Source organism: Equus caballus, chromosome 8 (genome assembly GCF_041296265.1).
Source record: "Equus caballus isolate H_3958 breed thoroughbred chromosome 8, TB-T2T, whole genome shotgun sequence".
NCBI classification, from domain to species: domain Eukaryota; kingdom Metazoa; phylum Chordata; class Mammalia; order Perissodactyla; family Equidae; genus Equus; species Equus caballus.
Window position 1 is genome coordinate 22,567,630 of NC_091691.1, and position 13,065 is coordinate 22,580,694.

The following is a 13,065-nucleotide window of genomic DNA, read 5'->3' on the forward strand; positions in this document are numbered from 1 at the left end:
GACAGTCTGTTACCCTGGTAGAGTGAAGTCCATACCAGTTTCGATTAAAAAATAAATTTAGGGGCCAGCCCCATGGCCGAGTGGTTAAGTTTACGCATTCTGCTTTGGTGGCCCAGGGTTTTGCCAGTTCGAATCCTGGGCGTGGACATGGCACCGCTTGTCAAGCCACGCTGAGGCGGCATCCCACATGCCACAACTGGACCCATAGCTAAAAATACACAACTACGTACTAGGCGGCTTTGGGAGAAAAAGGAAAAATAAAACATTTTTTAAAAATTAAAAAAAAAAATTTCAAAGAAATCAGGTCATAGGCCAAAGTATAATTTGTAAAAGAAAACTGAATGGTTAAGTGGTTCAGGTCCACTTAACCAAAACACACAAACTTTAATTGGATCAGAATTACACCTGTCAAGGACCTAGGCGGTACACTCTTCTTTATAGCACCAATTCCTTCGAGGGGGAATTTCACAAGTCATCTGATTAAGTGTTCCCGCTATACCCGGGCTGGCTATAAATATCCCAAGCATGGTCACATCAGCATCAACATCCACGCATGCTCAGACTTCTGGTTTAGTGCCACTTTTCCCACCACTCCTTTATATCCCAGGAGGGTCTCACAGCCAGCAGGTAACTCTCCCCTCCCCACCCTGCCAAACCCTGGAGTGCCTTTTTACAGCTCCTCCTTCTCAGCCTCCTTCTTCTGGAAGGCAGTCAAGATGTTTAAGCTCTTCTGGAGTTCTTCCTTCTTCCCGTCGCTCATCTTGTTCTTCTCAATCAGCTTGGTGATCCGGGTCATCTCTGATGCTGGGAAATCTTCACCTTGGTCTAAGACCTTCCCCATGATCTTCAGGTATTGCTCAGCCCACTTCTTCTCAGTCTCCTTCACACTTGCGAGGTTGTCCTGCCCCCGCTTCAAGAGGGCCTGGCGGGCCTCCATGCCAGAGGCCCTGATGAACTCCCCAGCAAGGGCATCATATGCAGGCAGGCAACCAGGCATACCTAGGTAGACCCCTTGCCCCTTTAGCCAGCGCTGGATGGCTCCAACCTTAATCACACCGTTATACAGGATTGGGTTCTCAAAGTCCCCATCCCGGAAGAGGTAGAAGACTGGGTAGTTCTCTTTGTCCAGCTTGTATTTCTCACTCAGCTCCATGTTCAGCTTGTCACCATAATCTGTGAACAGAAATGAGATATGAGGAGCAAATCCATGAGGAATGCAGGGCAGGAGATGGTTAGAAGGCCTAACTGGGCAGAGAGGGAGATGAACCTTCTTGGCTGTATTTGAACTTCTCTGCTACTTCCTAGCCATATGGCATTAGTCGAGTCATTTAACCTCTCTGCACATCATTTTCCTCATCTGAAAAGTGGTAATTCTTCTGAGTATTTATTATATGCCCACTACATGCCAGGTCCTGTTCTAAGTTCTGGGGATGTAGGTGTGATTAAGAGTATCAAGCTCTCTGACCTCAAGGAGCTCATGTTCTTCGAAGGATGAGAAGAGAGAAAATAAACAAATGAACATAAGTGATCAGTGCCATGACGAAAATAAAACAGGGTGATGTGACCGAGTGACTGGGTAAGGCAGCCCACTTCAGGTGGTCATGGAAGGCCTCTGTGGAGATGACATGAATTGAGGAACCTGAATATCAAGGAGCCAGACATGTGAAGATCTGGGAAGAGTGTCTCAGGTAGACAGGACTGTAAGTACAAAAGCTCTGAGGCAGGAATGAGCTGGGTGTAGTTAAGGATTACAAAGGCCAATCTGGCTGGCACTTAGTGAGCAAGGGGACTGCGTGGTAGGTAAGGAACATAGCCCCTACCACGCGAGGGCTGCTGGGAGGACCCAATGAGGGGATACATGCACTTAACCTGGCAGAATTAAGTGCTTAATATGTGGTAGCTCTTAGCACTGGCTATGTCCTTCCTAAGAGGCAGTAGCCATCCCAAGAGCTGATGCCGTGACAACTGGTTTTTAACACCTTGCCAAGAAGAAATGGCCAAGACCATCTGTTACTGGGCAGTAGTAGAGGAAGCGTGGAGTTCCAATCCTACCCCGCCACTTTAAACTCTACGATCTTCATCAAGTTACTCAGCCTCCATTTCTTCACGTGAAAGATGGGGGTCATAGTACTTCCTTCAAAGAGTCGTCACAAGGATGCAATATATACAAAACACTTAGCACAGTGGCCTGGCACACAGTAGATATCTGATAAATGTTGGTTATTATTATTGTTCTAAAAGGCCCAACGGAGTGGACTCACACTTGAGTCAGAACTGACCAACCAACCAATTGTCTTTAAAGGAGGTGGCACCCTGGAGGATGCTTTAGCTAGGGAGCCCAGAATTAGAACTCCACAATTTCAGGGCCCTGGAGAAGTGTGACAGCTATCTCCACCCAGGACCAGACTCTGGAGCTTACTGGGGAACTGAGCCATCCCAGCTGGGAGGAAGCTGAGAGAGGGAGGAACCACTGCACTTAGGAATAAATACTTAGGTGGAGTTCTGGAGATGAGCCACTTCCTACCCCATAGCCTGAGACAAGTCACTGAAGCTCCCTGAGGTTCCTCAAGTTTTCCTCAAGTATAAAACGGAGATAATGTGTCTCGCTTCTCAGGCGGGGTTCAAGTGAAGATTAAAAATGCAATGTCTGTGCACATCTTTACAGACTGTAAACCACTACATGCTGGCAACTACTAGTATTAAAGTTGTCACTGTGGTTGAGAACTGCCCTTGGTTTAGTGGCAGCTCTGCTGGATTTGAGCTAAAGCCAAAACCCAATAGTTTTGGTACACAAGAGCTGACATGAAGATGGAAAACCTGACTATGCTGTCCCCTAGGAGGAATGGCACCCCGTCTCACCACAGTCTCCTGCAAGGAGAGCTCCAAGTTCTCACAGTAAGTTTAGTGTCAGTGTGGGGTGGGGGGTGAGGGATGGATTCCCTCCCCTCAGGTACCTGCAAGGCCGAGCTGAGGTTCTGTGGTCACGAATCTGCTCAGGCTAAGCTTGCCATGAGCACCATCCTTGAGAAGCATGACCCCGTTTACACTCCCTGTGTGTGGCTCAGACAGAAAGGCACTGCGTATTCCCCCTGCTAGTAGGGAAATAATTCCTAGCTTCCTCCCTCTCTGCCCTCCCCAGTCATCCTGGACTTGTCCATACCTGAGATCCCCACCTCTGCCACCAAGAGATCATCGCTGGAGGCCGAGTTTTCAGCCAGACGCTTGAACTCATCCTGCTTCTCACCGTAGGGGTACTGGGTGTCGAACTTCACCAAGACGAACTTGCTTTTGGGAATAACCTGAGGGTGTATAAGGCTGAGCAAGTTGGGGGTTCCAGAGACTTTTGGGACTAATTCCCTTTCCCAAGGGACCCCTGTTTAGGAAACAGAATAGAAACCAAGCCCACAAGGGGGACAAGCTCTCCCATACTAATATTCATTCATTCATTCACCCGCCCACTGATTCATTTAACAATTTAGTGGTACCTGCTACACACTGGGTACCCCACAATTAGGTACTTGTTCACACTAATCAAAGACATATACAATCCTGTCTACAATAAACAAAGATCTAGATGTACTCAGGCCTCCTCCAGTGGCCCTTTGGGTAAGGCTAAGGAGATCCTTAGCACACACTATCTTGGCCCCTGTCATGCCCATCATCCCAAGGGGCCTTTCTCAGTAAACATCAAACCAGAAATCTGACAAAAATCAACCAACCAATTGTCTTTAAAAGAGCTGGCACCCTGGAGGATGCTTTAGCTAGGGAGCCCAGAATTAGAACTCCACAATTTCAGGGCTCATGGGAAGCTGCTGAGAGACCAGAATTGGGACCATATCCCCTCCCTAGACCACAATTCTCTTTGGCTAGATCGCTAGGTCCTAAACTGTCATGGCCAAGACTTTTATTTAAATTATGGTAAAGTTATCATCACATAAAATTCGCCATTTTAAAGTACAGAATTTAGTGGGATTTAGTACATTAACAATGTTGTGCAACCATCACTAATATCTGGTTCCAGAACATTTCCATCTCCTGAAAAGGAACCAGGTCCCCATTAAACAGTCATTCCCCAGGCCTCCTAGCCCCTGGCAACCACTAATCTGCTTTCTGTCTCTATGGATTTGTCTACTCTGATAGAATCATACAATACCTGGCCTTTTGTGACCGGCTTCTTTCACTTAGCATAATGTTTTCAAGGTTTACCCATGTGGCATGTATCAGAATTTCATTCCTCTTTATGGCCAAATAAATATTCCATTGTATGGATATACCACAGTTTGTTTATCCATTTATCAGATGATGGACATTTCGATTGTTTCCACCTTTTGGCTATTTACAAATAGTGCTATTACGAATATTTGTGTCTAAGTTTTTGTTTGAACACCTATTTTCATTTCTTTTGGGTATATATCCAGGGGTAGAACTATGGGGTCATAGGATAATTCTATGTTTAACTTACTGAGGCATCCCAAGGACTTTCTTTTGATAGTTTCTTCCAATGCACAGATAATATCTAACAAAATGCCTTTGTCAATAATTCTGCCTTCTCCTCCTCCTACAGCTTTTTGATTTTCTAATCAAAGTGATCACTGACTCAGTTTTTCATCATAGGCAATCACTGTCATAATTAAGTCAAGCTGACATCATTTCAGTTTTTGTTAGTCTCTGTTCCTTATTGTGTGTTGATGTCCCTTTGGTTTTAGGGTTTTTTATTTTATTTTATTTTTTTCCTTTTTCTCCCGAAAGCTCCCCAGTACATAGTTGTATATTCTTCATTGTGGGTCCTTCTAGTTGTGGCATGTGGGACGCTGCCTCAGCGTGGTTTGATGAGCAGTGCCATGTCCGTGCCCAGGATCTGAACCAACAAAACACTGGGCTGCCTGCAGCGGAGTGCGCAAACCTAACCACTTGGCCACGGGGCGAGCCCCTGGTTTTAGGTTTTAAAAATATTTAACATTGCCTAGGGACACAAGGGAAGGGGGAGAAGTTACCAGAAGAGGTAATCTTTAAGTGGTCACTGACCCCAAAAGTCTGAGCTCTGAGGGCCTAAAAGCAGGAAAGACTTAAAATATAAATCAGATCACATCCCTCTGGCCCAAGTGGCCTTATTTCAGTTCAAAACACCAAATTTATTCCCACATAGGGCCTTTTCATTTGCTGTCTCTGCTGGCTGAATGCCCTTTCCCTGTTTTTTCCAGTTGTCTATCATTCAAAGCTCAGTGCAAATGGCTCTTCCTAATGGAGAGGCATCCTCTACTCATATCATTTAATACTGCTTCGCTTCCATCATACTCTGTCATGCGACCCTCCTCTGCCTTCTTCACAGCAATCACTCTCTGAAATCCTTCTTTGCTTGTTTGTTATCTGTCCTCTCCACTAGAATATACATTTATGAGAATCAAGGACCTTGTCGGACCTGTGTTCTGTTGTATCTCTAGTGCCCAACAGTGCCTGGCATGTGGCAGATGCTCCAAAATATTTGATAAATAAACAAAACTAGGACAGGCTTTTGTAGCCAGTGCTACATGTCCGGGGGGAAAATTTTTTTAAAAGCACAACAAATGATTCCTACCTTCAAGGGGCCTACATTTGTATTATGGAACAATATTAATAATCATACAGTGGTCTAATGAAATAGAATGGAGAGGCCTCCATCTTTTACTTTCACCATTCGTAGCTACTGGCAGAATGGTTTTAAATGCAGACATTTGCACAGTGAATTTCTTCTTGTTCTTTTACTCAGTCTGCACCTCTTAATTGCTTTAGAAATCTGTCTCCTTTCCTCATGCAGGAAATAGCTCCACCATAACCTATATTTAGGCAACTTGCTTCTTCAATGTACAGATGAATTCACTATTCATTCACTGAATAAAAAAGTACTGAGGGTCTATCATGTGCCAGACACCATTCTAAGTGAACACAGCAGCAAAGAAAACAGACAGGGTCTCTTATTTCTAGTGATAGTGAAGGGCAAGAAAAAAAAAAAGACATGGGACGTCACTGAAAGCCAAAGCATGGAACAAGACTGCTGGACTTAATTAACATGAGGAAGCTCCCCTTTTGTTCAATGGTGATGGAAGAGAGTGAGATTTAGAAAGGGACTGAAGAAAACACTTGCTCGTTCATTCAACAAATTACTATTGACATCTTCTATGTGACAGGTAACCTGCAAGGTTGTGTAGATGCAAGGTAGTTGATTCACAAGCATATAATATTCTAGTGTGGGAGATAATAAAACAGACCAAAAAAACCAGTGATGAATGCTCTACAGAGCAAACAGGTAATGTCACTAGTACTTTACCAAGGGAAGGGGAACAAAGAAAGACTGAGAAGGTAACATTTAACCAAAGCCTGAATGATGAGAAGCAACCAGCCTTTCAAAGACTGGGCAAAGAATGTTCTAGTCACAAGGAACTTCCAGTGCAAAGGGTCTAAGGCAGTAATGAACTAGGACTATTCAAAGGACAGAAGGCATGTGTGGCTGGAGCAGAGGGGGCAGAAAGAATGATTAGGAGATGACAGGAGAGGGAAGACAAGGGTCATCATGTAGGACTTAGGCTACTGTCTGGAGAATGGATTGAGAGGCTCAAGAGTGAAAGCTGGGAGACCAGTGAGGAGAGGCCATTGTAATGATAGCCTAGACCAGGGTGGTAGCAGTAAAGATGGAGGGGCACCAACCGATTAGGAAATACTGTTGACCTTACAGTGCAGTTTCCCTCTAAGTCACACCTGATCTGTGATGTTATTGCATTCCCATGCTTTGGGGGGTAGGGGTGTCACTTTCCCAATAAAGGCCCCCAAAGCATAAGGTGCTGTGGGGTATAGCTTACAACCACCCAGCCACACCTATACTTTTAAATTCTTGAAATTTTGCTTTGAATAAGCCACGGATGCCAAGTCCACGACAAAGAAGCTTTTTGAGAATAGGAAGGGTTCAATCACTTGAGAGAGGTTTAGAGCTCCCCTTCTTGGTTTCACTTCCCAGCAATGGGTGCAAACTAAGAAAATAAAATGACTGGGCCTCTCTCAACACTTGCCCATCTCGTAGTTAAAAGCTGCCAGTGGGTGAAGACACGTGCATGAGGAGGGGGCAGGGACTGCATTCAGCCTTCAACATTTCCAACGTCCATTTACCCAGGCCAGGACCCCAAATTCTGTAAATGGGTAGGTTGGAGGGGGGTATTAGTGGCAAATCCTTCCATGTCTTGACCCGATTTTACTGATTTTGTCCCCAGGCCCAAGATATTCCTTACAGGGTGGTTGAACTGAAGCTTATTCTTAACGCTTGCACTTTACAAGGAGATGCAGGATAGCTGGACACTGTTTGCATATTGCAAAGCAGGCTGCAATCCACACCAAAGGGAGAGGGGCAGAGACATGCATACTAACACGTCGGGTTCCCGCCCCCCCACAGCCGGGAGGCGGGTGACGTCCGCCTCGCACCGCCCTCTGGGTCTCCCACTTGGGACTCCAGGATTGGATCTCGCCCGGCACCGCCCTCTCCCCGTGGGTGAGGGGAAGGGGCACCCAGTCCCCTCGGCTCCATCTCTGCAGCTCTTTTGCAAAAGAGGAAGCAAGTACAAATACCGCAAAGGCAAGGGTGCGCCGGACCCTGGATCGTGTATGCCCCGTGGTCATGATACGGCCCCGGCCCAGCCCTATATGATGGTGGGAAGCCCCGGGATCGTCGCTACGGACCACCACCCGCCAGCCCTCAGGCCCCTGCGTCCCCCACGGGTGCGCGCTCTCCCGGGTGCTCGGGCTGCACCTGCGCGCGATGTGCCCCCTCCCCCGTTACCTTGTAGAAAGTGACTGTATCCAGAGGAAGGGCGCCCTTGGTGTGCAGGCCGCTGCCGCCATGGGGAGCGGAGAGGAGCAGCAGGAACAGGAGAAGGGGAAACAGTGGAGAGAGTGAAGCGGCGTAGGACATGGCGGCAGCCATACCGTCGGACTCCGGCAGCAGAAGCCGGGAAGGCTGGCGCGGAGAAGGCGCGGAGTCGGGAGTCACGTGACTAGGAGGGCCGGCTCGGGTGCGCGCACGTGTACAACCCAGGAGGCTCCCATCCACCTAGGGGGAGGCGGAGGGGCCACGTGAGGGGCGGGGAAATGAGGCTGCCGCGCGCGCGCACTCGGCGAAGCTGGCGCAGGCCTCGGGTGAGGGGGCGGGGCCTCGGGCAGGGCGGGAAAAGAGTGAGACCGGGAGACTGCTGCGCATGCGCACTCGGCGAGGCCTGCCGCACGCCAACACTTTTCCTGTCCTCCGCGTGAGGAGAGGCGCGAAGCGCGTGCTTGGCGTCTGTGTAGCTCTTCATTCGCTGTCTTTCCTCCTCTGGGAAGATGACGAGGCCAGCCATCCTATCTTCCTGCTTTGGGTCCGCCAGGCAGCCAGTTGGGACCCGCTACCACCTTCGGTTAGTCGTCAGTCAGCCTGTGTTACTCCCGTCGCTCGGTTGGCCCAGCATTACCCTGTCGGTCGTCCTGTGCTCCGTGCCCTGGCCAGGCCCCGGGCTGGTCAGCTAGACTCGGTTCTGGGACACTCTACGTCAGGGCCGCGCGTGCGCTCTGTGCGGTGGGGCAGTCGGCCTGCTGTGTGGTGGACGCCCGCCCCGCTCCTGTGAGGCGCGGCCTCGCTGAAGGCTGAGTGCCCGCCCCGTGCGCCCCGGGCTGCGGGAAGAATAGAAGAAATGCTAGCAGTTGGCGGTCAGCAGATGTTTGTCCAGGGCGTGGTTGCCTCCGGGTCCGCGTTTTGCTCGCGGGAAGACAGACTAGGTAGAGATGAGCGAGACAGCGTTTGGTGCGGGAGGGACGCCCGGGGCTGCGGGAGGAGCAGCCGTAAGCGTGGTCATAGAGCCGTTATGGTGTCGTTGGCAGAGAATGAGACTGTGTCACAGTACCGTGAAAACACAAGTGGCGGTCCGGTCCCTCCCGCTCGGGAGTGTCAGGAAACCTGAGAGACAGGAGGCGGCTCTGGAGCTGCATCTTGAGAGAAGAGGAGGCATTTATAAGGCAAACACCAAAGGCTGTTTGTAGCAAGGGGGAAAGCATGATGAACCTGTGAAGGGAGGCTGGAGCATGCTGGAAAGGACCCCATCGAGCTGGAGCGTTTGGCGCCACCAGAGGGTTTAACCAGCAGAGTAATGTCAGACGTGCTGTCCCTCAGGAATGAGAGGATGGACTGGAAGGTTGAAGGCTGAAGGCAGGGAGGAGACCATTTAGGGTCTATTGGCATAGTCTAGGTGGGAGAGGTCAAGCTTCTGCAATAGTAATAGTAGGGAGGAGGAGGTAAGGATGGAATCAAGAAACCGCTGTAGGGTGGAATTCACGAGAGTTGATGAACCAGTGGGTGTGAGGGTAAGAGTAGGTTATATGATGCGTTATAAGGGCCTTGGCGCCCTACTACCCATTGTATGTGTCCAAGAAGTGTTTGTGTGTATGTATAAAATAGTCATCAAATAATAGGATCCAATCCTGAGCAGACAGTCTGGATAGAAATTCTGAGAGAAAGAGTCTGATGTGCGTGTGTGTGTTGGGGGAGGTTTAGAAAAAATTCTTTTGAGTTTGCCCTCATAAATTATTAAATAAAATGAGCTACGTAGACAAATGATAGAAGCCAGAGGAGGGGGAAATTGCTAGGAGCTTTGGTGGTTAAAGAACGCTTCATGTAGGAGGTGGAAATAGAGTTAAGCCTTGAAAGAAAGAACGTTTTAGGTGGAGAACAAGTGAAAAAGGAGCGGAAGTGCGAATGAGCGTGATGCTTTGGGGAAGGACCAGCTTGGCTGGAGGGAGTTCTCAAAACAGTAGTTAGTAAGACAGTTTTAATAAGCCGAGATAGGGGAGAGTCTTGAAAATGAAACTAAGAATTTTTTGCTTTGTCCTGTAGTCAGGAAGGAGCCATTGAGTTTTTAGAACCCTTTATAAGACATTTAGACTTTTTAAATTATTCGCTTCTGAATTTGTAAATACTTTGGGTACACCTAGTTAGTATTGCAGATCAGGAGGGACTTTCTCAGTCCTGCTTAGTTAAGAAGTAGGTTTTGGAAAAAGTGAAGGAAGTGGGTTGGTTGGAGAGGGAAGGGAAATATTGGTACTTTTGCTATGAATTGTAAAAGTACAGTAATTGTCTCAATACTTCCTTTAATAGTGCCCTGGGCCGGTCAGTTACTTCATGAGAAGTTTAGATTCTTGGCTTCAGGACCTTGACGACAATCTACACAAATAAGCCAGATATAATTCGCCATATGTAGAAAGTCATAAAATCCCGCAGTTGACGTTGATGTGGAAAATCAAAAGGCTCACTCTGGGTATTGTATGGAGGTAAGGAGGAGATGGTGAGGCATGTTACGTGAGTGTGCACATGGCTCAATGTAGCAGCTGGAATAAGGAGGAGGAAAAGTGGCGTGGTCCACTAAGGCACCTAGTATATAAACTCTCGCATCTTTTTTCTAACATCATCAAGCCGGTGAGCCCCCAGTCTTACTGACCTCTTTGCTATGCCTTGTATACACAAGGCACGTTCCTGCCTCAGGGCCTTTGTACTGGCTTTCTCCCTCTAGAACACTTTTCTTCTAGATATTCATATGGTTAACTCCTTCACTTCCCTCAAGTCTTAGTTCAAATGTCAACTTCCTAAGACGTACCTTGACCATCCTTTAAAAAATTGATCCTAGATGGGATCACGTAATGGATAAAGCATTGGACTTCTGAAAAATTATTCTTCCCTGATACCTCCTTGCTTTCCATCTCCTTTCTCTCTGTTATTTTTCTCTATAGTGCTTTTCAGCATGTTAACATATGATATAATTTGCTTATTTTTCTTATTATCTGTTTCCCATGAGAGTTGGATTTTTTTGTGTGTGTGTTTGGTTCAGTATTATATCTCCAGCACCTGGAATGGTGTCTGGCCTGTGGTGGGTGCTCAGTAAATACTTGTTCAGTGACTAGATGAGTCAAGTCAGTGAGAGGAACTGTTCCATGGCTGTGTCTCAAAATTCCATTGGCCCTTTCTACATTCCCTTCTTAGACCACATGTTGTTCTTCAGAGATATGCCATCCCTTAGAGCTAATTGTTTTTCCTTACAAGGTTTTGTTGTTAGTGCTAGTTCTTTTGACATAGATGTCTTGAACTCTTAAAGCAGATTTGGCCTGTTAAAAATTGTTATGGGAGGGACCAGCTCAGTGGTATAGCGGTTAAGTTCACGCCCTCCACTTTGGTGGCCCAGGTTTGCCAGTTAGGATCCTGGGTGTAGACCTACACACCATTCATCAAGCCATGCTGTGATGGCGTCTCACATAGAGGAACTAGAAGGGCTTACAACTAGGATATACAACTATGTACTGGGGCTTTGGAGAGAAAAAAAACTTGTTATAGGAGGAGGGTTTATTCCACAGTATGATTTTATCCAGACCCCACCCTCCTTTAATAATTCTTTCAATATTTAACAACTATTTACTGAACATCTTTCATGTACCGTACACTATTCTGGGGATAAGGGTTACATTGGTGAACAAAATAGATGTGCTCCCTGCAGTCCTTTTAGGGGAGACAAACATTAAATAGTTACACAAATAAATATATAATTACAAATTGTGATAATTTCTAAGAAAAGAAAAGTTGAGGGCCTTTGAAGAATATGATGGGGGATTAATTTGGGTTGGAGTTCATGGAAAAACCTCTGCAAAGAAGTATATTTAAGCTGAGATAAGACTTAAAGGATGAATGGGATTCAACTCTCAAGGAATTTACACTCATGTGATGAGACAGACAAATAATTATATAAATAAATATAAAATTGATTGCTATGTGTTAGGAAGCATTTTAGGAAAAGAAAGCAGCCTATGCAAAGGGTGAGAAAGAGCTTGAAATATTTGAGGAACTAAAAGAATTCCACTCTGGAATTTGTCCTTTAACAAAATCATCAGCACAGAAGGAGGCTAGATGTGCAGGGATGTAGGGATGTTTACTGCAGCATTGTTTGCAGAAACCAAAAAAAGGGGGTAGAGAGAAAGAAAATTAATAAAAACAAAACCTGAAAACAACCTACATGTCCGTCGTAAGAGGAATTGTTAGATAAATGATCTTACGTGGAATGTTATACAGCTATCAAAATGGGTTAGAACTATTTCTGTTAAAGTGGAGAGATAGCCATGAAGTAATAGATGAGAAAATCAATGTGTCCAGAAATATATGATCCCATTTTTAAAAGCCTACCACCTTAACAACAACCCCCACATAGGTATGTATGTATTTAAATACGTTTTAATGAGTATAGAGAAAGATGTGGAGAAGTACGCCAGGCTTTTAGCATTGGTTACAGTCCAGGGGAGTGGAGAGAAAAAAAATAAGACTCCAATAAGACGAAAAAAATTATGGAATAATGTTGAGCAAAAAGAATATAGAATGCTAGCTGTAAAATTACTGCAAATATGTAAAAATTGAATATGCATGTAGACAAGGACTTAAAGTAACATCAATAAATAAAACATTATTTTGACTAGATGATGAGATTGCAGAAAATTTTTACTTTGGATTTCTGTTGTTTTAGTATTGTTTTTTCGCTAGAGTAATGTTATAAAACTTAGAGAGATTTTAACATCCAGGGATCAAATCATTTCAGCAGAGATGTTTTTCTTTCTTCTTTTGTCCTACTTTCAATTCATGTTATTTTGGCTTATTTTATGTACTCTTGTAAGCCACCTGAAATGTTATCTAGGTCAAAGGTGGATATAAGTGAGTAAATAAAAGTAACCTAACTTTTGCAAGTTTCTTCCCCTTTTAGTCTGTACTGCACACTGCCAGCATGTTATTACTCATGATGTTATCGTGTAAAATGGGGATAATAATACTTCACAGGATTGTGAGTGGATTAAATTAGTTAATACATAGAAAGCATTTAGAACAGTGCCTGGCGTATAGTGTGCACTCACCAAGGACTAGTTATTTTAGTTGTTCTGTCATATTATTTCTTTTTCTTTTTTTTTTTTTTTTTTGAGCAAGATTAGCCCTGAGCTAACTACTGCCAGTCCTCCTCTTTTTGCTGAGGAAGCCTGGCCCTGAGCTAACGT

At 45.7% G+C, this 13,065-nt stretch overlaps 2 protein-coding genes across 26 annotated transcripts in view; one reads left to right on the forward strand and one right to left on the reverse strand.

The window, feature by feature from the left end:
- Positions 1-320: 320 nt before the first annotated feature.
- ERP29 (endoplasmic reticulum protein 29) lies at positions 321-8,189 on the reverse strand. Of its 2 annotated transcripts, XM_001493775.7 has the most exons (3): positions 7,802-8,189; positions 3,161-3,299; positions 321-1,173 (listed from the first exon to the last, which is right to left on the reverse strand). In XM_001493775.7, exons 1-3 carry the CDS (start codon positions 7,943-7,945, stop codon positions 671-673), a joined length of 786 nt encoding a protein of 261 aa, XP_001493825.4. In that variant the 5' UTR covers positions 7,946-8,189; the 3' UTR covers positions 321-670. The 2 variants fall into 2 exon arrangements, with proteins under 2 accessions (XP_001493825.4, XP_023503920.1); XM_023648152.2 differs by lacking the exon at positions 3,161-3,299 and having other exon boundaries at positions 7,802-8,088.
- Positions 7,439-13,065, forward strand: part of TMEM116 (transmembrane protein 116) — a 120,121-nt gene continuing 114,494 nt past the window's right edge. For 4 of the 24 annotated variants that reach the window (XM_070220130.1, XM_070220124.1, XM_070220126.1 and 1 more), the window contains exons 1-2: positions 8,276-8,414; positions 10,145-10,317. Coding sequence is in view for 14 of the 24 variants with exons in the window: in XM_070220124.1 (XP_070076225.1) it covers positions 10,312-10,317 (6 nt within the window). In the remaining 10 variants the exon portion in view is untranslated. Of the gene's footprint in view, positions 7,741-8,192; positions 8,415-8,549; positions 8,773-8,855; positions 9,010-10,144; positions 10,318-13,065 lie in introns of those variants that run through there. The other 20 variants (XR_011420809.1, XR_011420812.1, XR_011420815.1 and 17 more) reach the window with 16 other exon arrangements.